The following is a 22,274-nucleotide window of genomic DNA, read 5'->3' as shown; positions in this document are numbered from 1 at the left end:
GGCTAGTTTACTTCCATATTAAACCTACGGTTATGATAAACTAGTAGTAACAAAGTTGAGATGGGCCTCTCCCTATCCTCCTGTTTCAACTACAAGCAAATACAATGAAAAGCATAAAGCTAATATCAACATGTTAAGAATATATACCACCTTTGAACCCCCCTCTTAGCTTCCTCATTTATTTTTCAGAAATGCAAGTGATAACACATTTGACTACCTTGCAAATACGACTCTGAAATTATGACAGCCGTACAACTGTTAAGGCAATTCAGTCATGTGAATTCCAATAAAACAAGTATTTTCTGTGAATTGCTTTCAAGTTTAAGAAATGCAGTGCATACTTACACTTTGTCAAGATAAGATGGCCTTTTTTTCCTTGGGGTCAGCAGCACTGTCACAAAGATGGTAATGATAAAAAGAGCAAGGACTGCTCCAATCACAGCCCCTGCTACAGCAACAGAAGATGTCTGCTTAAATGGCACATCTGCAATGTGATAGCACAGATTACACCTTTATGAAGTTTATGCACTCTCTATAGTCAAGTAAGCTATTTCACTGTCGTTCTGAGATGTCTCTTCCTTCCATCACCGAACAACAGAAAGCCTCTTCTTGCACTAGCACTTGTTATCTTGGCTCCAGCCATCCATTTAAAAAATTGGTTAAATTAAGAGAGTTCATAAATCATTAATATCAATTCAAACATTCCATTGGATTCCATTGGCTACATTTAATGAATTTTAACTGCATGCTCTAATTTTCGTTTTTAAGACAAAATGAAGTTACAAAACACATACTTTGCACTTACATGAAAGAACAGAGTGTAAATTCAAAAAAAAACTAGAAAACTATGGCTTTACCGACAATCTGTCTTTAAAGTCATGTAAGTCTGCACAAAGGAAAAATATGGATCAAGGAAAGATATGCTATATGGAGCAACGAACACACAAAATGTACTAATACATGGCTTGCTTAAAGCAACTCTTAAGACTACCTATCATCTTTAGCACTTAAAGCTAGTGAGAAACATTAATTTTGAAGTAAACTTTAACAAAAAAGAAAAACTGTTTTGTGAAAGATGCATTTTTCATTTGAGCTTACTGGTGTCAAATTCTACATTATCAACTCCTATATTGGATTAACCCACTTATCGAGATGTTGCTGTTGCACAACAGGAGTAATTCACATCAGCTTCACTAAGACTGTTAATGCAGGTAACAAACAAAAGTGTTGTGGTGTATACTCATTATTATGCCAGAAAACTAACAGCATCAGAGCTTGAAGTTAACACAGCTCTATGCTTGTAACGTATTTTTAAACACAGCATACTTTAGTTATGTCCCCTCAGAAAAAAATCATACTGTTTCTCTGAACACTGTACACCCCTCCTCTGTTTAGTCTCTTACCACAAGAAATTTTAGGAGCCTTTCAGCTATACATACTACTCAATTGTCCAGAAACAAAGCAACTAACCAAGTTGTTTTATTAATTACTCTTACTTCAAATACCTTTTTCTGCCTGTAAGCTGGACTAATTTTTTTCCATCCCTCACTTTTTAAAGAGTACTTCATTCCCAATCTGAAAACTGAAAAAGGGATTCCTATCCTCTTCTGATATAAGAAAGACCCTGTAGCAACACTCCCTTGATGTTCAGATAGCAGGAAGAATCTGTATTCAACAGCTTTTTTTTTTTTTTTTTTTTGTTAGTAGCTCTATTAATTTATGACTTTATCCCTTAGTTTTAACGGACTTGTTCCAGAAGGTCAGTGTAACATAAAATAGTTGTCACCTAAAATGGTGTTTTTATCATACATCTTTCCTGATATGAGCTCAATTTGTTAACTTGCCCATCAGATACCAGTCTGTACACAGAAGAACCATAATTCCACTTTTATGAGGAATAGCTATGTCAAATAATTAACAGGGCAATTAACTACTGCATTTTAATTGGCTTAGGGTTAGTTTATATTGGGTTCCATATTACTTAGATAAGAAAGCTGCTGGTAACTAATACACAGCACTAAGTCCAGAATTCATAAAGGTGCCCTAAAGATCCTGCTTTTGTCTTTCAGTTTTATTTGCCAGCAGAGGTACCTGCCTGTTTACAGGAACTGGAGTGCAATTATCAGAGTGCTCACTTAAATTACTTTTGGAATTATTACTTTTGGAATTGCTCTGGCAACGAAGTAGGCACACAGATTTTCACTCTAACCAGATGAACAAGCAGAAACCCAGACCACTATGCCACGTTTAACAAGCTAAAAAGTACCTAAGCTGGATGGTGCACACAACACAGCTATTTAATGACCAATTGGTTGTAAATAGATGAAAATTGATTTGACACTAAATGTATGTGGTTCAATCAGAACTACAGCAGCTGAGAACAAGAATTTTTTAGTATTTGGAATTCTAGATAGTGTAGCCTTTGTGCTTAAACTGCATTTGTTTGGATAGCAAGTATCCCTGTTCATGATTCCTAAAGTACACAGACTTAAATCATTTCTGAAGCAACTCATAAGGTAAGGATCTTGAGGAAGAGATGTTCAGAAGCCCATTTCAACAGCTTCATTATAGCAGCTCCTTCTAGCCATTTTCTTATGCTTGTTTACCTTCACTTTTAACAAAATCTGTCAAACTTTAGTTTTTAACACTGCCTACATTTGAGAATGTAACAAAAAATTTATTCACACAAGAGCCATTTGTACTTACAATCATTTCTTTTTACAGCAGACATGACCATGTACAAAACATTGCAACACTTGTAAGCCCTATATCTATTATCAGCTTCAACTCAAACATTTGAACTTCTTAACCCATTGGAATTAAATATATATATATATATATATATATATGTATGTATTTCTTAAAAAACAAAAACAAACTCCACAGAGACAAGCAAGATATCCCATGTGGATAACAGGTTTATAGGTGTTTGTTTCTAAGTAACACCATCTTTTAAAGATGATATATCAAGTATTTTTATTTGAAGAGAGGTATAATATCTTTATTCCAGAAAGAATCTGGATCAGAACTTTCAGCTAGAAACTTCACTCTTTTCCTCAAATTTTGATCTCAAGCTACTGATACACACTGTCATTTACTTAAAAGTTTGAGACTTTGGTTAGTAACGTATCAGTAACCAATTAATCCAAATGTGAACTTAAGTTCTTTAGGGAAGTTATTTTCCATTTGAATTTCAAATAAGGCTGTTGTTTTCATCTTTTTTTAAAGACATGCAGTCATATGCAATCACAGTGCATTGTCTACAACACTTAATACAACTACTTTTGTCAAGCTCTAAATGCTGTAAGCTACTGAAAATGATGAGGATAGAAGGAACTCCAGCAAGAAATTCCACTCATGAAGCAGTCATAAATACACAGCCCATTTCATTGTGAATGTAGTAAAGGTTTTGCCCTTCTCAGGTTCCAAATCTTTATAGGCCCATCCATTTCTTTTCTTCATGCTAAGCATTTGAAGATGGCACTTGAACACCATTCTTTTTAATTTTGAGTTTATCATTTCTGTACAATTTATCTTATTGTATTTCAGCCCAATTTGTCTTTGTAGTCACAGACTTAGTTTGGTGCAACCACTCAAGACAAAGTAGAACTACTTCGGATGTCAAATGACATGTCCTACATATGATGTATTTTTTTTTTTTAAAAAACAACCACATTGTTAAAACACTGAATTATTTGCAGGCAAAACAAATCCACTGCTGTACAGAGACTGTAAAGTTTACTGAAACTGCTGTTTCTTACATTCTGTAGTTGCATCATTGCATAGTAGGCTTTCAGTACATGAAGTAGCAATGCACACATCCACTTCCCTATTAATCTCAAGTTTTGGTTACCCTCTTCAGAGGGACCATGTAACTTACGCAGAAGTAGGGTAGAACATCTGTTTTGACTTCTGGTTGTAAAAACTCAAGCAAGTGTTTTGACACCTCTTAGCACACTTCATGTTTAATGGCATCCTGGTAAATGTTTAAGTTGGCTTTTACCTTCAGCTTCAAAATTAATTGGTGTTTTCTTCCTAGTTATGTCTAGTTCTCCGGCTTTCAAATTTAATGTTGTGATCCCTGTAACACCTCAGAAAGTGGTCTTAAATTGTACTGTACTTGCAAGAAGGAGCCTGAAGTTTACTAATGAGTTGACATCCTGCCAAGTACAGGCCCAACAAAATACCATACTGTTTACATACACACAAGCTTTTGGAAATCAATAAGTAAAAAAATAATTTCTTATTCAAAGACAAGCCTTTTACCGGTTTATACTTACTCCTCAAAATCTTGCTCATAGATAAATTACTTTCAGTGCAATGACTTTTTAAATACATAGTTACAAGAAGGCTCATTAAAACGCTAAGAGGTATTCATTTTTGTGCAGGAAAACTGAAAATAAAGCTTTGACTCCCCTCTAACTCATTTTAACTGGTACAGCATTTGCTATGTAGAAGCATTAGATTTACCACAGATGGTATCTAGATGTGGCTATTTGATTTACTAGATCTGCGAAGTAAATGTCCCAAAATACTCTATCACTACCTTATATAAACTTATTTTCTCCAATCAGAGACCCAAGACAGTCACTTTTTATTCTTTAACAATTTTGAGTGGTAAGTTTAATTTATCTTTTCTTTAACCTGTGACATAAACCAATATAAGCACTCTGCATTTAAAAAAATCTTCAACAGTAGTACAGCATTGGGAAAATAAGCAGCTCAAATACATTTTCCCGAGATTGAATATTTGCATGTCAAGTCACAATATAAAAACCTTCAAAAAAATCAGTTTCAAAAAGTTTATTCCTCCTTATGCTTAAGTATAAACAATCTGAAAGTGATCAGCCAATGAAATGAATTGTAGATACAAGTTTAGCTTTCAGTGGTTACTACACATACCACTCCCTCCGGGATATTACCGAGCCATCTATGTGAGAAACAAAGTCTTCTTCATTGTCATCATAACATTCACCACCCATATATTTCATCCCCAGTGTTCCACCTTCATAGTAATCCATTGGTCTTTCATAACGTTCCTGGTACCTGTTAATATTGTCTAGATTGTTCCACTCTGGTTTTTCAGGGTCTTCTAAATAATCTTTAGATATTAAGCTGTTCATTGGATGCTTTATTTCCTTTTTTATACTGTCAGGGTAAGAATCCACATCATCTGACTGAAGAACATCTATTTGAGACTCTTTCTGCATATCTGATGGTGGAATGTAGTTCTTAGCAAAGTAGTCACCACGGAACGTCCGTCTTCTCCTATAGCAGATAATTCCAACCAGAACACTGACAAGTATGAGGAAGAGGGCCCCACCCACCGCACTACCGATGACGGTACCCCAAGTGTCTTCCTGCATTGCTGGCAAGGTTGATGTTGGGAAATCTATTATTCTAGGTTCTGTTGCTAAACCTGTGATGCCATCAGTCGAAGGATGCCAGGGAACCGTGGGCAGTCGAGTGGTAGTAGTAGGAGGATCTAATGAAAAGAGCAAAGAGGTAGACAAGACACAGAAAAGGCACAGAATGTCAATGCAAGCTAAATCAGTTAAGGGTTTATAAGAAAGCAAAGTTGATGGGTACATCCTACAATAGTTTTTCATTCTCAAGTTCACGTTACTAGAAAAAAAGGTCTCATAGTTCAAACGGTCTTTGAACCAGCTTCAGTATGATTTGTTTTTAATTATGTTGCAACAGCATAGGAAAGTTCCTTGATGAATTTCAAAAAAAGTCATGCATAAGTAGTCATCTGGCCCTCCTCAAAGTAAGCAGATGCCACTTATCTGATTGTGTATGTTCACCATCATATTTAGCTCCCTCTTGGAGAAATGCTATCTATTAAATACAATCAAAGCAGTCTCCTACCTTTCCAGACAGCAGTTTGGAATACCAGATCGAATTGATTCATTATGCCATAGAGGAAATTACTCTGCATCAAACTCCCCCTTCAGAAATTGTTTATGGCACTGAGTATTATAAGAATGAAAAACTATGTGTCGTGTGCTCAGTCAGCAGGACATGAATGACTGATTTTAAGCTATTCTCTCCAAAAACATGTTGCATTAATACATCTTACTCAGCTTTGCATTAGTTTTAGTGGATGAAGCATAACTAAAAATACAATGTATTAATTTGAAAATAACACTATTACTAAGCAAGGAGCTTTCAGGGTTTAAAATTAAAACTGGAACATTTTGAGTAAAAAAAAAAAAATGGTATCTTGCACTCCCCTAAAGGCACTTTGATCCCTCATGCACGAAGAAAATTCCATATTACTTCCATGAAACAGAATATCAATTGATTTCGTGTCAGATTATGCAAGTAAGCAAGAGATTGCCAGATACCGAGCTTGTCCACTACTCAGCGTTCTCCTTTGTTCTTTAGATCTACTGGGGAAGATGCATGCATCTATATTGAAGACAAGGTTGCAAGTGATGGGCTGATGACAGATGCTTCCTGAGATTATCCCGGTCAACTTCAATGTGACATGCAACACCAGTTGCTATGTCAGCGCTGCACTATGAAGATCTTCACTTTGCCCAATGCAAGGTAGTTGTTAAATTAAATCAGTGAATCAACAAACTCTAAACATGTTATTATAGTTTGAATCTTTTAGAGAGAATATTACAGACAGCCAGGTAGATCACTAAATCATGTTATTTAAATGCCTATAAGCAAGATTCATCGAAGTAGTACTACCATATTAGAGAGCAGAGAGTCACCCTGAATTTACCACCACAGAATAAAACAGGTCGAACTGGAGATTTGTTATGCTTCCAGTTACGTGACAAATCTTAAGGTGAAAAAATTCATGGATATTTTTTTGTAATCTTACTACTCAAAGACAGTCATGCAGTTCTCTCAAACTAGGCAGAATTGCCACATTTGTCATGATTACTGCAAATCACACTTCAGACTGCAACTCATTTGAATTTAGTATTTTAAGCCTGACAAGTTCTATACAGGTTTCAAAGCACAAAATTTTATTATCTGATTATGTAAAAGAAGTGGTGATTTGTTAGGAAGGTATACATAAATGAAATTAATTTGACAGAAGACAGGAAACTGAACAAGGAAGATGCACTACCAAAATGAACAAGAGGAATTCAGATTATGATTTTAGTAAAATGGATATAAAGTGAATTTTGTAATTTAACAAAGAAGTAGAGATTAAGAAATCCAAATTTACCAGGGTTCCCATGTCCTATAAATCCAAAGGCCAAGAAGTTATTCAAACCTCTCTTCCTTGAGAACGTACTTGCTTTAGATGCAAGATTTGCTTGCTTAGCATACAATTTCAGACAGCATCACCAATATATGTATTTATTTCCAGGATATAGATGCACACACAGACACATACACTTGCTTCTAACTGGCTTTGTATTTCTTTATCTACCTTCCTTTGGTACCAAGGTTTTAGGTCTTACCCTCTACATTCTCAGCATAAAATACACATGCACAATTCGGTAGCGGTATCACCTTGTGAAGTTCAATTGCCACATGTGAAATAACAGCAGCAATTACACTTATAATAAATACCAGTTTAAGAAAGCCTTTCCTTTAAAATACAGTTCATCCACTAGTTGTCAGGTTGGACAACTGCATCATCTACGAACACTAATTGATCTTCAACTCACTACATATATACAACACCTTCAGCATTTATATGCATTCCTAAAGCATATAATAATTAATACTTGTCATTTGTGTCAATCTTTTATTGTTGGAGAATGACAACATGAAAACGAGCTCTCCTTGCTTATAAAGCTAATCAGAAGTAAGAACAGGTGAAGTTACCTGCTTATTTCAACCCCAGCTTTCTGAGGGAAAAATTACATCCCCCCACTGAACTCCCCCCTCACTTCCTGCACTAGGGAAGTTTCCGAAATAGAAAATGCAATGAACCTTGCTATTCCTTTTCCCTAAATCTACTCCATAACATTAGCAAAACATGTCTGAAATGCTGTCTCCAAATGAAGACAATTGCCGTCTGCATTAAACAATAGCCAAAACAGACTATGTCTTCTGAAAGCAGCCAATCAGCTGTTTTCATTATGGTAACATTTCAGGTCATCACCAGTATTTGTTTCTTAGCATTCTGATTTGTTGTAGAAAACATCAAGAAAGCACCAAATTGACTTGAACTTAACTGCTTTAGATAGTGATTTGTTCAAAAGCATCATTTGCTATCCATTTTTTCCCCCTTAACCTCTTAACTTATGACATAACGTTGAATATTCATCTTTTCTCTTTCACTGATGGAAGCTTCTCTTATTGTGCAAAGCATAACAACATACCAAATTAAACATGCAGGCCAGGCAGCTGAAAGCAGAAATTCTGAAAAAAGTTATCTTTAGGTTAAGCCTGTCTTGATTTTTGATTGTCTCTTACTGTGGGGCCCTATTCATATCCCTAAAATAGGCATGCTGTACTAATAAGGATAAATGAAGAAGCACAGAAATATTATTCCATGATTATATAGCTACTACCGTCATTAAAGTCAAATAAGAGTCATAAGTGATTCAACTAGAAGAACACAAAAGCTTTCCACTATGGTAGAATAAATCCACCCATTCCCTTGGCACATAAACCAGAGCTGTTTGTCTTTTCATTTCAAAGCCTTTGTTCATTTTCTACCATGGAAAGTGAGAATGAGATTTGTTCTTCGCAAAATGTGAAGCTCTGGTAGCTTTGCAAAAACACGTAGTGGTACAGTGTACTTGGTTCTTACTCTATTACCTCTTTCCCCCAGATATTTCCTATGACAATCAGTACCAGCTTTCAACAGTAGTTTTACTCTACTCCAGTCTCTTACTCCTTATTTTACTTATTTTATTCCTCCCTTCAGTGAAGGTTCTTGATACAGTTCTCCCAGCTCTTTAAGTACAAGCAACTTACACTAGGTGGATTAAATCCACAATTAAGTCCACTAGAAATATCCAACTGCATGATTCACCTCATATCCCCGTTGACATCTGGTCTTCTCAATCCCCCTGCAATATTTCCTTGTTCAGATGTTCAGTACCTATCCTCTCCTTGCCAGAAGTTCAAAGCCAGTCTAAATTCAGCCTCAAACACGTATAAGTAAATGGATGGGCCATCTTTAGAATCAGACAGAGAACAATCTTCAAGTTCAGTTAAGCCCTATCTCAGTACCAACAAGGCTACCACTGTAAAAATCAGCTATAGAACACAGTATTTTTGGACTGCAAACCATTTCGTATTTTGTACTATCTCAACTCTTTCAGGACTACAGTGACCAACTGTATAAGGATAAGGTAAAATTGAATTCAATACTGGCAGACTTATCTTTCAGCTAGAAGTTCTCACTTAGGCATTCTTGAAAACATGTTTTCAAGTCGAACATAATCTGGCCTAATTGTGTGTTAACAGTAACAGTTAAAAGCTGCATAGTTTCAAATAGCACAATGAAGTCTAGCTCTCCTTGTTAAAAAGAAACCCTACACAATTCAAGACCCCACACTTACATTCATACACCCCTTTCTTAGCCTTGGACAAGAGGATGACTTGGTCTCAATTATAATTGCGTATCAGTTGTCTTGCACATATCTACTGCTCTGCAGTTCTAGTTCTGAAAGTGAGACTGTGTGCCTGTACATTTATTACCTGCATGTCTGAAAAGCAGTATCCTTAGCTGTTCCTTCACCCACTGTTATTGCTAAATTTCCCTTACATGCTAAGTACCTAAACATTACAGTACCTGACATCTCTGTATAGGGCATTATAGACAAAGGCCCTTCTTCGAACTGCCAAAAAACTTACCATTCAGCCTTATTAGAGCAGGGGAAGTAGGCTTTCTATGAAATGTTTCTGTGACTGTTTTCTGAATGTCTAAGAATGTTTTTTAAAAGTTAGCACTGTTTCTCCAACCACTGTGATTACGGAAATCAACTAGTGGGTAATGACAATGTGTTACCCTCTCCCTAGTCCCATATACACAGCTTTACATCAGATTAGGATACAAGATTTCCCTTGGGTTATCTTCAGTTTGTTTCCCCTTCCCAATTTGGAAAAGATACATTCAAAGATGATGTGAGACTGGCCTCAAAACAAGTAACCATTTCTTCAATCGGACTCAATCGTTCATTCTTCAAGGTTAAACATACTTGTGTAGTTTCAACATGGGGTTTCCAGAGGAAATGGAACATTTTGCCTTTTCCATAGTACACAGGAAAAGCCTGCCATTACGAACATCACCTGAATACCCCTTGCAGGTTGGAAGTTAAGACCTGTCTGGACACCTATCTGTGCAACCTGCCCTTTGGCAAAGGGTTTGTACCCAATGATCTGTCAATCTGTGATATTCAGAAACAATGTTTTAAGTCCGAAGTCTGTTATGTCAGATTGCATAAAAGTTCAGTTAGAGAAGAGGTTCTTGAGATATTCCATGTAGGAGAACAAGAAGCTCATGATTTCCAGTTAACAATGCATTTCAGTTCTGTCTGAGGAATTAAGAGCAACGAATTCACTAGTCTTCATTCCACATTAGTGGAATCAGGCAGGATCAGTGCCACATCTTCATGCAGTGTGCCAGTGACTACCTTAGTCTCTATCTGCTATGGTGGTGTTTGTTATCTGCCTGCTGTTGTGAACACGTAACTCTAAATGTGTTGGTAAACTCTTCCCACTTTTAAATATTTATTTTTACAGAATATAAGAGTGTTTTTATTCATAACACTCCCTCAAAGAAGAGGTGTATATAGGAAGAAAGAAGTAAGAACAATGAACAAGCTCTGTTATGTTAATCCTTACAATATCCATCTTACAACAAGGCAGCTCTGAATTTACCAGTTGGATCATCTTAGAACTGCTAGGATTGCTGGCTAACCCAGTCCAGCTTGACTTTCAACAAAAACAGTCTTGGCTGAAGGCAGAGATGACGACAAAGGAAGCAAATATGATTCTATATCAATGGAAGTCTCACAGGTCACTTCTCTCTCCCAGGTATAGAAGAACAAGGCCACAGCAGCGAAAGTAAGGCAGCAGAGAGCCAGGACAACACAGAATTTGATTCCTTGTGTAAACCACTGAACAAATCTGTATTACAAGGTTTGTCTGCCTGGCAAATCCAGCTGACAGCTAGTTTTGGAGACCTTCAACACTTGGAACACCTCTCAGGAGATTCAGAGGTGATCTTCATGTAGTTCAGAAAGTAACTTGACATCACCGATTGTCTGTGCCTCTAAACAGTTATTACAAAACCTGTAGCTTTAACATTTTACTATTTCCCTATCCATCTAAAGACTTAATACTAACTTGAACTAAAACTTGGTCAATCATTTAATCCCTGTCAACTACTGTTATAGCTACCCATTTGACTTGGAGTATTAAGATAATTAAGATGAAGGTCAAAAGGAAAACAGGATTTTAGAATACCTTTTTTGGTCTCAACACATATTAGCATTATACTTTTGCTCAGGTTTTACTGCAATCCTGACACATTTCAAAGTAGCTACTTATTTTCCGAAGGATTTAAATAGCTTTACAGCTATCAACACCATGACTCGCCAGTAATGCTGGCTTCCTAAGTTTTCTTAGATAAGTTTGTAATTAAGATTTAGAAGATGGTGTGATCACATAGCTTGCCTGCTAGTTTCCAAATTTCATTTAATATTTTTGCATAATATTTTAAGTAAGTTTTTGTGGAGTGGGAGACAGCTAAGATACAAAAATAAACTAATGAAATCATTGCTGTAGTCTTAGATGGTTTGAGTAAGATGGATAACACTCACAGGAGTACCATGTTCACCATTACTAGACAATACCTGATCAGTTAAGTTGAGAATAAAGTTGCTAAGCAGTTTAAGTTTACTATTTGCCTTACTTTCTTATACTCTTAGCATCAGTCTGTTCCTTTTAGAGGAAACAAAATTATAATTATGAAAAATGGATATTTCATATTCATTTACCTGTTCTACACCATTTTAAGTAGATGTCATTTATTTAATGAGACAGTCAACACTGAACAGCTATAGCCTTATAGTCACAGTTAAATGGGTTTTTTAATGGGTTTAATATTAATTTCTGAAAACAATACAGGTGCTATACTTTGTGAATGCCTCAACTCATTTCAATCACGTTTCCCATATACTGGCATTTAACAGTGCTTTTTATCAGTTTGTTACTCTACATAGCTTAAGGAAAACTGCCAAGTGCTAGATACTTGGTATTAAACTGATGTGTATGACTCACACAAGCACTAGTTGCACTGGTGTGGTGCCAGATTGTCTCAAAGTCACCCATATTTTCTTAGATGTTCATGATGATATACACACACCAAGATTAACATGATGAAGCTTTCAAAACAAAAGTTGATTTCAACTGATAAGCTGTTATCATCTATTCCTTTAACTTGTAGGGCCATAGCCCTTTATGGTCTATCTAGCTACAGTTCAGTTTTGGTTCTCCCTAAGAACAGCTAAGTATTTGCAATAAAGTTACTCCAACAAAATAAAGTTATTGAACAAAGATGAAAAGCATGCATACCAACAACATCCATATATCCACATCAGAAATTATACCGCATCTTCATCATCTTTGCTGCAAACTAGTCTAAAGTTACATTTTATTTACCATATGCTAGAACATAAGCTTTCAACAGGCACGTATTTCTACTTTTTCAAAAACTCAATCATTTTATGAAACCTTGAAAATTCAGGCCCATTTTAGTCTGTTAACAAAGGCTGCAAACGTAATTTGAATGATAGCCTTACATTTTCATGCATAACTATCATACGACTGACAGCAAATCATATTCACAGAACTGACAACCTCAAGAATCATTGATTTGAAATAACCTTCTTTAAGGTTAAAACAGGGCTGAGGACATAGCTAAACTTCAGAAATACAGTAAGTATTTGAACGTTACACACGAGAAGAAGATTTCACCAGAATTAATGATGCTTTTCTAGTTTTTGTCTGACTCACTACTTCTTACAGTGTAACGGTCTTTATTTGCTTTCAGACCATTACACACCTGAGTTAAACTTTATATAACTTTAATTCTGTTTACAACTAATTCTACTGCTTCATAGTATTTAAAAGTTTCCAGTACACTAACTCATTAGATACTTAATTGGAACATACTGGTTTTCTGCAATGGCTCTCAGCATAGTTATGTCACTATGAGGAAATGAAACCATCCCTTCTGTGCATACAGGTATCTACCAAATAGGAATTGTGATTAACACAGCTTTAAGCATCCCTCCAGTTTCAGTCTTAAGTTTCCATTCTCATATCCATCTGACTTTCCTACTTAGTTTTACACGTAGGTGTCTTCAGAGTAAGATCACAGGATTGCTTTCATGTATCATGGAACTGGTCAACTTGCACTCTGATGCTATTCTATATTGTGGATCTAACATCAAATTATTGAACAACTTGAAAGACCACACAAGAGAATGAACATTAATTTGTGTCTCAAATCCTTGGGAAGTAGTGCTGTATTAGCACTTGATGATCTAGCTAGGTAGTAATTAATTTAGGCAGTCTCTCATGGAAATCTGGAGAGTTGTTTTCTTTGAACATTTATACAACAGCATTCACGTACACCCTGCTATATTAGTTTTCTTTCTCAACAGAACTATCATGGTAAAACATTATTATATAGATGCACAGATGTTTTCCAACAGCACAGGTGCTAAACAGATGCACAAGTTTGCCATACTATACGGAGCTCATCAAATGGATGTTCTGTATGAGATACTTAACTTTATGATTATTGGATAACTGTAGCCTGAGAAAAGCAAACAACCAGTTAAGGCACTGCAATGAACACATAACTTAAACTTCCTCGAAGGAAATCTCTGACTTTGCTAAAGCTGGTCACTCCTCTCCCACTAATAACTGTTGTTTTGATTATTATATACAAGGTACTGTTGGTTGTAGTACACCTTGCCAAAACAGGTTAAGATTGGCAAAACAAAGTTCACCTACCAAGAAGTAGGCAGCACTTTCAAAAGCTCTATGGAGACAACCTCAACCACAATAACTTGTGCTGTATGCTGCCATTATGAAGAGTCAGTTTATTCCCAAGTTTTGCTGCGGGTGTTCACTCTGTATTTCTACTTCACTTCCATACTATGGAAAGGCTCATTCCATGCATCAGCTGGCTCTTCAGTTAGCTATTGCAACTACTGACAGAAGTCAGAGTTAACATACTGATGTTGCCAAGATATAAGACTTACCTGATATGTAGATAGTCTTCTGGTCAGTTCTCTGACCAAGTGCATTAGTCACCTTACAGATGTAAGTCCCAGTGTAGTTGTAAGTCAATGGGCTGGTGAACTGCAGCGTGTTGTTGACAGACAGCAGTCCTTCAGGCCATTGTCCATCCAACCTAAAATGAAACAGTTGGCCATACTTGAGCTGCCAATCTTCAAGACTGAATTATTAATTTAACTGGGTTAAATACTATACAAAGTAGGCTAAAGTGAACTTGCACTGAACACAGATAGGCCTTCACTGGATGTTCTCAGTCTGTAACTGATTATTTAGCATTTCAAGTTCTGCGTCAAATCCTTTAAGCATCCAATCTGCTGGCAATAGTAAAACATCTATTAACACTGCTCGAATTAAGTTTCTTCAAGTTCTTTTTGAGATGTTTTTTTTTTTTTATCCAAATCAAGTTGTGAAGACTATTAGTTCAACATGGTGAACTTAAATTACTGTCAGGATTATCTGACTATCTTCCAGACAGTGCAGCAGTCACAAATAATATTTCTGGCAGTGCAAGATGAACTTACAGGATAATTTCATTAGCATTTGTCAGCAGGAGTTCAAGCAGTTTCTTACCCCTCAACCTGTCTTTTCTTACCACCACCCCCAAACTTTCCCTTCTAAATTACAGCTCTGTAACTGGATTTGATGCTTAGCAATGCAATTAGGGAAACTACTAATTATAAAAAAATTTTTCCCAACCTTTTCTAAACCTACCACTTACCTGAAACATTTTGTACATGGTAGCAGTAACAACTGTGTAAGGACAATACAAAGGAAAGAGCAGAGGGACTGGAACTGTTTTAACACAGCTGCCAACTACATACTGAAACACCTGTATGGTTTAATGCCTATACCACCACATTTTATTTTGCTTTCATCTAGCGATCTGTTAGAAGCTAACAAGGACTAACTTAATATTCAAACAGGTGATCACCAGGTCTCCATACCATGGAAGCAGACGGTATTTGCTAAATATTAAGTTGTATCAAAACACAAGAGCCACTCCAACACTACACTAGATATTCCATCAGCTTTAGAGCCTTCCTTAACTTCCTTGATGATTACTGCCCATAACTGCTGGACATCAGCCATATGAAGCTGATAAACAAATGATTCACCTTATACTTATAATACCAGTGATGTATTTGAAATAAGATTATAGAACAGTCTTTGAAAGTTACATTGTAATGTTTACATTTCCATATAAACAGCAGTTTTAAATCTTGTTTACCAAGAGCATTTTACAATCCTAGGAAGTACAGTCCAGTTCCAACAGATAGAGCTTCTAGAACTACTACAACAGAAAAAGAATGGTTATCGTTTTTAAGCCAGTAAGATATTCAAACTGTGTACTATTATCTCAATATTCTTTCCTTCTTTCACATGGACTTCCTCTCCTCCCCTCATAGTTCCTCATTCATCAGTATTATAACTGCTTGAGTGGATTTTGTTTAAGCAAAGAGGTACACCCACTTGACTCCAGAAGGTTAAACTTCTCTTGTAAAATTTGGTTCACATGAGCCTTAGGACGTTCAATAGTGACATCCAAAGCTTCCAGTGTTTAAGCATTGGGTATATTTTTACTGAAGTTAGAATTGTATTGTTTAGTTCCCATATACATCTCAAGCTCAAATAAAAGTGAGGCTGTAGTTCAACTGAATAAACCAGCTGTATTGCTTTTTTATAACCTGGCATATTTCTTTAAACACAAATTTCTTTGTCATCATTTCCACCACACTAAATTTCAAATTAAGTAATGGAATGGCAGATTACTGTAGCATATAGGTAAAACATATTTTTGTTTTCCTGTTTTAGGTGTAACCCTACCATTACCTTTAGTGTTACCTGCAATACTGACTTAAGATTCCTATGCCTGCATCTAGGATGAAGTTGTTATAGCAATGTTTTGGTTTCCTGTCAGACTGCCATCCAGTAGTTCTCATCTTATCAATACCACATTTTCAAACCACGTTATGAGTGCTCCTGTAGGCTACTATAACTACCATTGGGCAAGCAGGAAAATGGATTACAACTTTAGACCAGTAAGTGTTCCTGTGATTTTACCTACAAGGTCACTGTGATGTTGTGACTTACAAATTCATAACGCTGAAATTAATAACCAAAGTTATTCCCTTGGTGCCAACAGTGGTACCACATCAACTTAAAGTAGCTGGCTTTATTTTATTTTCATAGTACAGATTGATTTGTTTGTTTTTGTCATCTTGTGTCTCTTGCCCCACATACATACGTGACTTCAAAAAGCTACACAGAAAGTTTCAGAGTAGAGCCATCCAATCCTTACATTCATGTAATGAAGCTGTTATTTAAGAATTTGTATGCAACTTTATTTACTCATTTGAGACATTCAAAGCCTTGTTTACACTAAGCTGAACACTGCTTGAAAAACATAAGTTGCATAATTCACTAAGTAGGAGTTGCCATCTCAACTGTAGTTTACAGATTTTAAAATGCAGATATTGTGAAGTGTCTATAATCTTGAAGTAATAATAGAATACAACTAATGAGGTAATTGGATCCCTACTAGATGTATCATGCTTTGTATTATACTGCAACATAGTTTATTCTCAAGCACTCATAAGATAAAATCTTTCAAAGTTAATGATAAACTGTTCCAGGCTGGTAAACTTAAAAGATATCCACCCACTGATATTCATACATAAACCTCTTGTACCCCCTTTTTAAAAGGGACTTGGTAAGACCATTACATCTCAATAGAAGTCACATAAAAAAATCCACGAAGAAAGAAAGTTATTAACTAGGATTTTATACCACCACTATTACGTGGCATGGCCCTTTTTAGAAATATTTACCTGGTCCACATCAATTCCATAGGTAATGGATTTGCATCAGCATTACACCTGAGCTGAACATTCTCTCTTCCGATGAACCAGTTTCCATCATAGCCAGTTACTGAAACTTCTGGGGCATCTGCCAAAAGGTGAAACCCATCAATAACCACAGTATTTTCTTTAAACAAGCTCTGCGTATCAATCGGTTTGGTGCAGAAGGTAGTGGTGTTAGTTTTTAAATAAAAAAGCAGAAACAAACAGTTCCGAGCTATAGCATGATATGCAGCAATAAATAAAATGGCAAACAGTTGTTAGAACTGGTCCAACTGTCCCACTTCATTTTCCATGAACAGCATTTGAATGCTGTCAAAGAACTTCAGAAGACAAGAATCAGTTTAATATTCTGTGTTGATTTACAGCTAGTTCTCATTAACAAGATACAGGTAAGAGATCAGAATAGTGTTTTGAGAAGCAAAGTGAAGTAATTAAGAAACCAGTAAGGTCACAGATGCTAGCTGAAAAGGTTAGCAGTCAGCCACTGGCATTGTGTTGTGGCAGGATGTTATTATGGCTCTGAAGAACAAGAAGGCCACTTCAGATTAGTGAGAGACCTATCTGAAATATTCAGAAAACACTGTGAAGAACCACCACTAGGACTATGTATAGTTGGTATAAGCTCCTATAGCCAAGGCATGGGAATATTGCCAACAGCTGTGAGTAGAAAGGAAGAATCAAGACCAGAAGAAAAAGAATTAGATGCTCTGCTCACTTGCTGCTGTGTTGCTTAGTATACAATAGTGTTACAAGTTCTGAAACATAACCTAGCACTGCATCTCATGTATTTTAGTATCTACCTGACTAATTTTCAAATATATAACTTGAGTCTCGTTCAGTGTCAGAAGCAGAGGGAACCAGACATCTATAACTTCAATTCAATACTGAAAAGAGAAACCAGTACTAATAACTGTTTAGTACCCAAATAACTGATTTCTCAATTGTGCTAAGAGAAGTTTGTACATATTTGGCAAAAACCAAATGTTGATCCTTTAGAAATTCAGAAGTATTAATCTTTCAAGTATTAATGTTCACATGCAGCTAAGTTGTCTTAAGTCCTAACCAGCATCATTTCCAAAAGGAGAGAAATGAAGTACAGCTCCAAAGGCCATCTCAGTTCAAAGTAGTATGCTTAGGTGAACTAAGCTTCACTGAACAGTGAGAGTAACAAATCCACAACAGGTTTTCACCATACTAAAATAGTAAGGTTTGCTTTTTCTATGCATTCTATTTCTTGTAATTGAATTGACAAGCTTATGTGATTTAGGAACTTTAAAGCATCACAAAGCTGAAACAAAAGACTATCAAAGGAAGAAATTGAACATAGCTCTTCTTGGTCACACATTCATTACTTGACAAAATACTGATCACATACCTGAAGCTTACTTGCCCTAACATGTTTTTATCAAAGAAGTTATAAGCCATCTTGCTTCATATTCAGGTGTTTTCAAGATACAAGTTCATTAAACAAGCCTGGTACACAAGTTTGAGTTGTATGATCAGCAACTGTTAACACTGCATATTATTTTTACATTTCATTATGCAAATAATGAAATGGAAAAAGCTTAACATCTAATTTGAAAGTAACTTAATCCCCATAAGCCATACTTTCCATTTGTCTTCAAAAACACAAATCCTCATTAGAACTCTTTTTAATACTACTGAAATCATAGGACTCCAAATAGTTTATAGATCACAAATAGTTTATAGATCAACTTAGTTTTGTCTGTAATCTTTGTTATATTAAATATAAACATGGATAGTAAGTTCACCCATGAGTCAGTATCCAAAACAAATAGTGGAAACGTTGATGAGACTTATTTAAAATTAAAACAGACTCTGGACTCCTACTCTTTGCTGATCTACCTATTGTCACATTGTTTTCTTCAGTTTTCTTTTTTCTGTAGCTGTAAATGCTCTTCTCCCTGTGGAAGGTACGCATTGATAAAGAATGCAGTCATAATAAATAAATACCCTGCAGTATACTTACACTGTATATCCAACACATGAGAGTATCTTATCTCCTTTTCCAAAGCTGGGTGCTTCACAATACAAGTTATACGTCTTCCTCTTGCAAATCGTGTAGGGACAATATTATACTGACTTACAACTGTCACTGTTTCATTTGGAAACAAAGTAGAGCTGGATTCCATTTCACCAAGACCTCCTTCCCAGTCGATCTCTGCAGCAGGTTTTCCAGTGGCTGCTGTACATATTGCTGCTGTTGTTTGATTTGCACCATCTATTAAAGGGTTTGGTCCTTTTGTTAAGCTCACAACAGGTTCAACTAGGGAAGAGATAAAATTAAGTTTAATCAACAACATTTTCAAAAGTGTCTGTATATAGAAGAATTAAGCAAACATCTAAACCATTTGAAAGCCCATGCCAATCAGTTATCCTGGCAACAAATAATGTGAGCTACTAAGGGTGAAAGCTGTACACTGGAGTTTAAGGTTTTTCACTCACTGTGTTTAGTGTGCTGACAGTGAATTCCTGAGCGGTTAGGTTCAAAACATCACCTACAGTGCTTCATTTCCAGTGTCTGACAGATTAGTATATTAGATTGAGAATATGCTGTTAATTTATAGAATGCTAGGGTTCTGCTTCACTTTGAAGTTTTGTACTTAAGCTATGAATCTATACTGCCAGTTCCTATCATTTTAAAGTTAGTGCTCTGGGGTTAGAAAACTGACTTGAGAGTTTAAGCTTCATTCAATTGGTCATAGCAACAATACAGACGGATTCCAAGCTAAAAAAAGCAGTAAGGAATTAGCTTTAAATATAATTTTAACATATGTATATACACAATCATTATGTTAATTATAAACAAAAATATACATGTACAACAACTTATGCATTTAAGTTAAATGAAAAGTTTCCATCTGTGTAAAATACATGGAGACATAAATTTGAGATACAGAATGTCAATAGCTATAAAGGTTAAAAAAAAAAAAAAAAACTTGACCCCAATACCTTTGGCAACACGAAGAAAATTCTACTTGAAGAACCTAACTTCCTTTTAAGCCTATTGCTTACCCCCAGGTTTAGAGCATGCTTGTTTCTCAAGGTTAGGTTCGTTTTGCACAGACCACTGCATTCTGTAAAGCCTTTAAAAAGGACTCCTTCCTGTTTCAGTAGTCTCTTCCAGCCCCATGAGACTCATCCACCAGTTACTGCCTAAGTCAGCCAGACCATCTGCTGTTTCTGACGCAAACTAAGATTTTGGTGTTTCGGATTGTCTGTTTCAATATCCAATACTGGAACATATGGGTTTCCCTGTAGCATACTAGCTTATTTCAAAACCCTTGTCTTGTGATGCAATTAAGCTATCTGAGCCCTCTGAAGTGAAGCCATCAGTATGTACTACAATGCTTCGCAATCTACCGCAATGGACCAGCCTTCAATAACAACAGGCCACTGGCAACTCTTGCCACTTGCATATTTTAATATCCTTTAAGAACAGCAGTGAATTAGACCTCTGCTTCTTACAAAAAAGCTAGCCTGCATGTTTTAAAACACGACAGAACGGAGTTCACAAGACCTCCCAAGATACTTCTCCAAATAACAATACCTGTAAGAGGCAACTAACACATTATAAAAATGAACTCACTCTAGCTGAAATAATCAGTTTGTCTGCTTTCCGCTCACTCTATACCACGCTTCAGTCACTGAATTTGGTTTATATGTTCAATAACATTAAAAAGAAAAGGCAACTATTCAATAGAAAACCATATAAAAATCTATTCTCTCCTATGCTTAAGATATATCTGGTGCTTGAAGAATATACCTCCTAAGTTCAAAGTTAGGTGTTTTGGGGACGAAACATTTAGAACAAATTGCTTTCTGCCATTTTTCTGAATGCCTACCCCTTTGTGATTTGTTAGTGACCCTACCATAAATAAGCCAACAGCAGGGTTATTCCATAAAGTCCTACATTTACTGTTTTCCATTTGAACCATCTACAACAGAGCATCATCTTTCAGAGTTTGATACTGTATACTCCAACACTACCAACAAATGAAGCGTTCTGTAATAAGCCTGGATATTCAAACTGATGTGTATACAAAACATCCCATTGTCTGAAATAGCTTTCAAAACCTAGCATACATAACTGGACATTTTTACAGTTTTACTATTTGGCAAACATTTTCATTTCTGTGATTTTACTTAAGCATTACTCCCTTATTCTCCCCAAACAAACCTCTTCAATAGCTTTTGTAGAGGCTTTATCAGCAGCATTACTGAAACTCAGAAGTAAACACCCAAAGTTACACTTTGGTCTCACAAGCATAAGGATACTTACTTCTATTGTACCACCCACTAACCTCCCCAATCTCCAAGATTTCCATCACTACAAAGAGATCCAAGCAACTTAGCAGCTAGCATTAGCTTTTCAGATCAGAACTTCCAGAGGTATTTTGAGCTAGAAGTAAAACCTTCATATATTTTCTTTGAGCTTTCCTCAAAGATACCAATACACAGCTCCCAAGTTGTCCCCTCTACCCATTTATGAGAGAACACAAGGCTCAATTACAAGTTTTAACAAGCATAATTGGAATCTCCAGATCCAAAAGAGACTACTCAGTATGCTGTTTCACTGACCATGCTTGTTAAAAGAAGTTGTCTTCAAATATTAGGTGCCAGAATTTAGGATATGTGCTTGTTTTAAAAGCTTAGTTTCTCCTCATTTTTATCGTCAATTGAAAGAAGTTAATTTAACACGCTCAAGTAACATCCAATATTTGTGAGGTGGCCCAGCTTCAGTTGATCATTAGTCTGACATTCATCAGAACAACACCAACTTCTACTATTCACGAACTATTCAACTACGTGAAACACCCATTTCTAGGCTAGAGTGTTTCAGTGCTTTAGTGTTTTATACTTAATATTTAGGCTTCCACTGTCACATCTTCTTATAAATCATGGTTCCTGGACTACAACCAACTAAAAGATAACCAAATAACCACCTAACTTACTTTTATATCCTTCACAATTGCTTTGTCCCAGCAACAGACAACTGAATACTTATTCTGTAACTTTTCTGGTTGTTTTATTCATGGATTAAGGAAGATATATTTTGAATGAATCCTTACTCACAAGTGTTTGGTATCGTTGCCCAACCCTGCATTTCACTGAAAGTTTTTTTTCCTCCAGTATAGCTTT

The 22,274-nt window shown here is 36.0% G+C and overlaps 1 protein-coding gene across 2 annotated transcripts in view; it reads right to left on the bottom strand.

Annotated features, from left to right (window-relative positions):
• Positions 1-22,274, bottom strand: part of NECTIN3 (nectin cell adhesion molecule 3) — a 59,520-nt gene that overhangs the window by 13,765 nt on the left and 23,481 nt on the right. Inside the window, exons 4-7 of one of the 2 annotated variants that reach the window (XM_032183207.1) lie at positions 19,102-19,398; positions 17,079-17,196; positions 14,214-14,365; positions 346-484 (exon numbers count right to left, since the gene is read on the bottom strand). In XM_032183207.1, the coding sequence (XP_032039098.1) occupies positions 346-484; positions 14,214-14,365; positions 17,079-17,196; positions 19,102-19,398 (706 nt within the window). Of the gene's footprint in view, positions 1-345; positions 485-2,661; positions 5,486-14,213; positions 14,366-17,078; positions 17,197-19,101; positions 19,399-22,274 lie in introns of those variants that run through there. The other variant, XM_032183199.1, reaches the window with a different exon arrangement.

Source organism: Aythya fuligula, chromosome 1 (genome assembly GCF_009819795.1).
Source record: "Aythya fuligula isolate bAytFul2 chromosome 1, bAytFul2.pri, whole genome shotgun sequence".
Classification (NCBI taxonomy): domain Eukaryota; kingdom Metazoa; phylum Chordata; class Aves; order Anseriformes; family Anatidae; genus Aythya; species Aythya fuligula.
The sequence above is the reverse complement of the archived record's forward strand: the minus strand, read 5'-3'. Positions and strand labels throughout refer to the sequence as shown.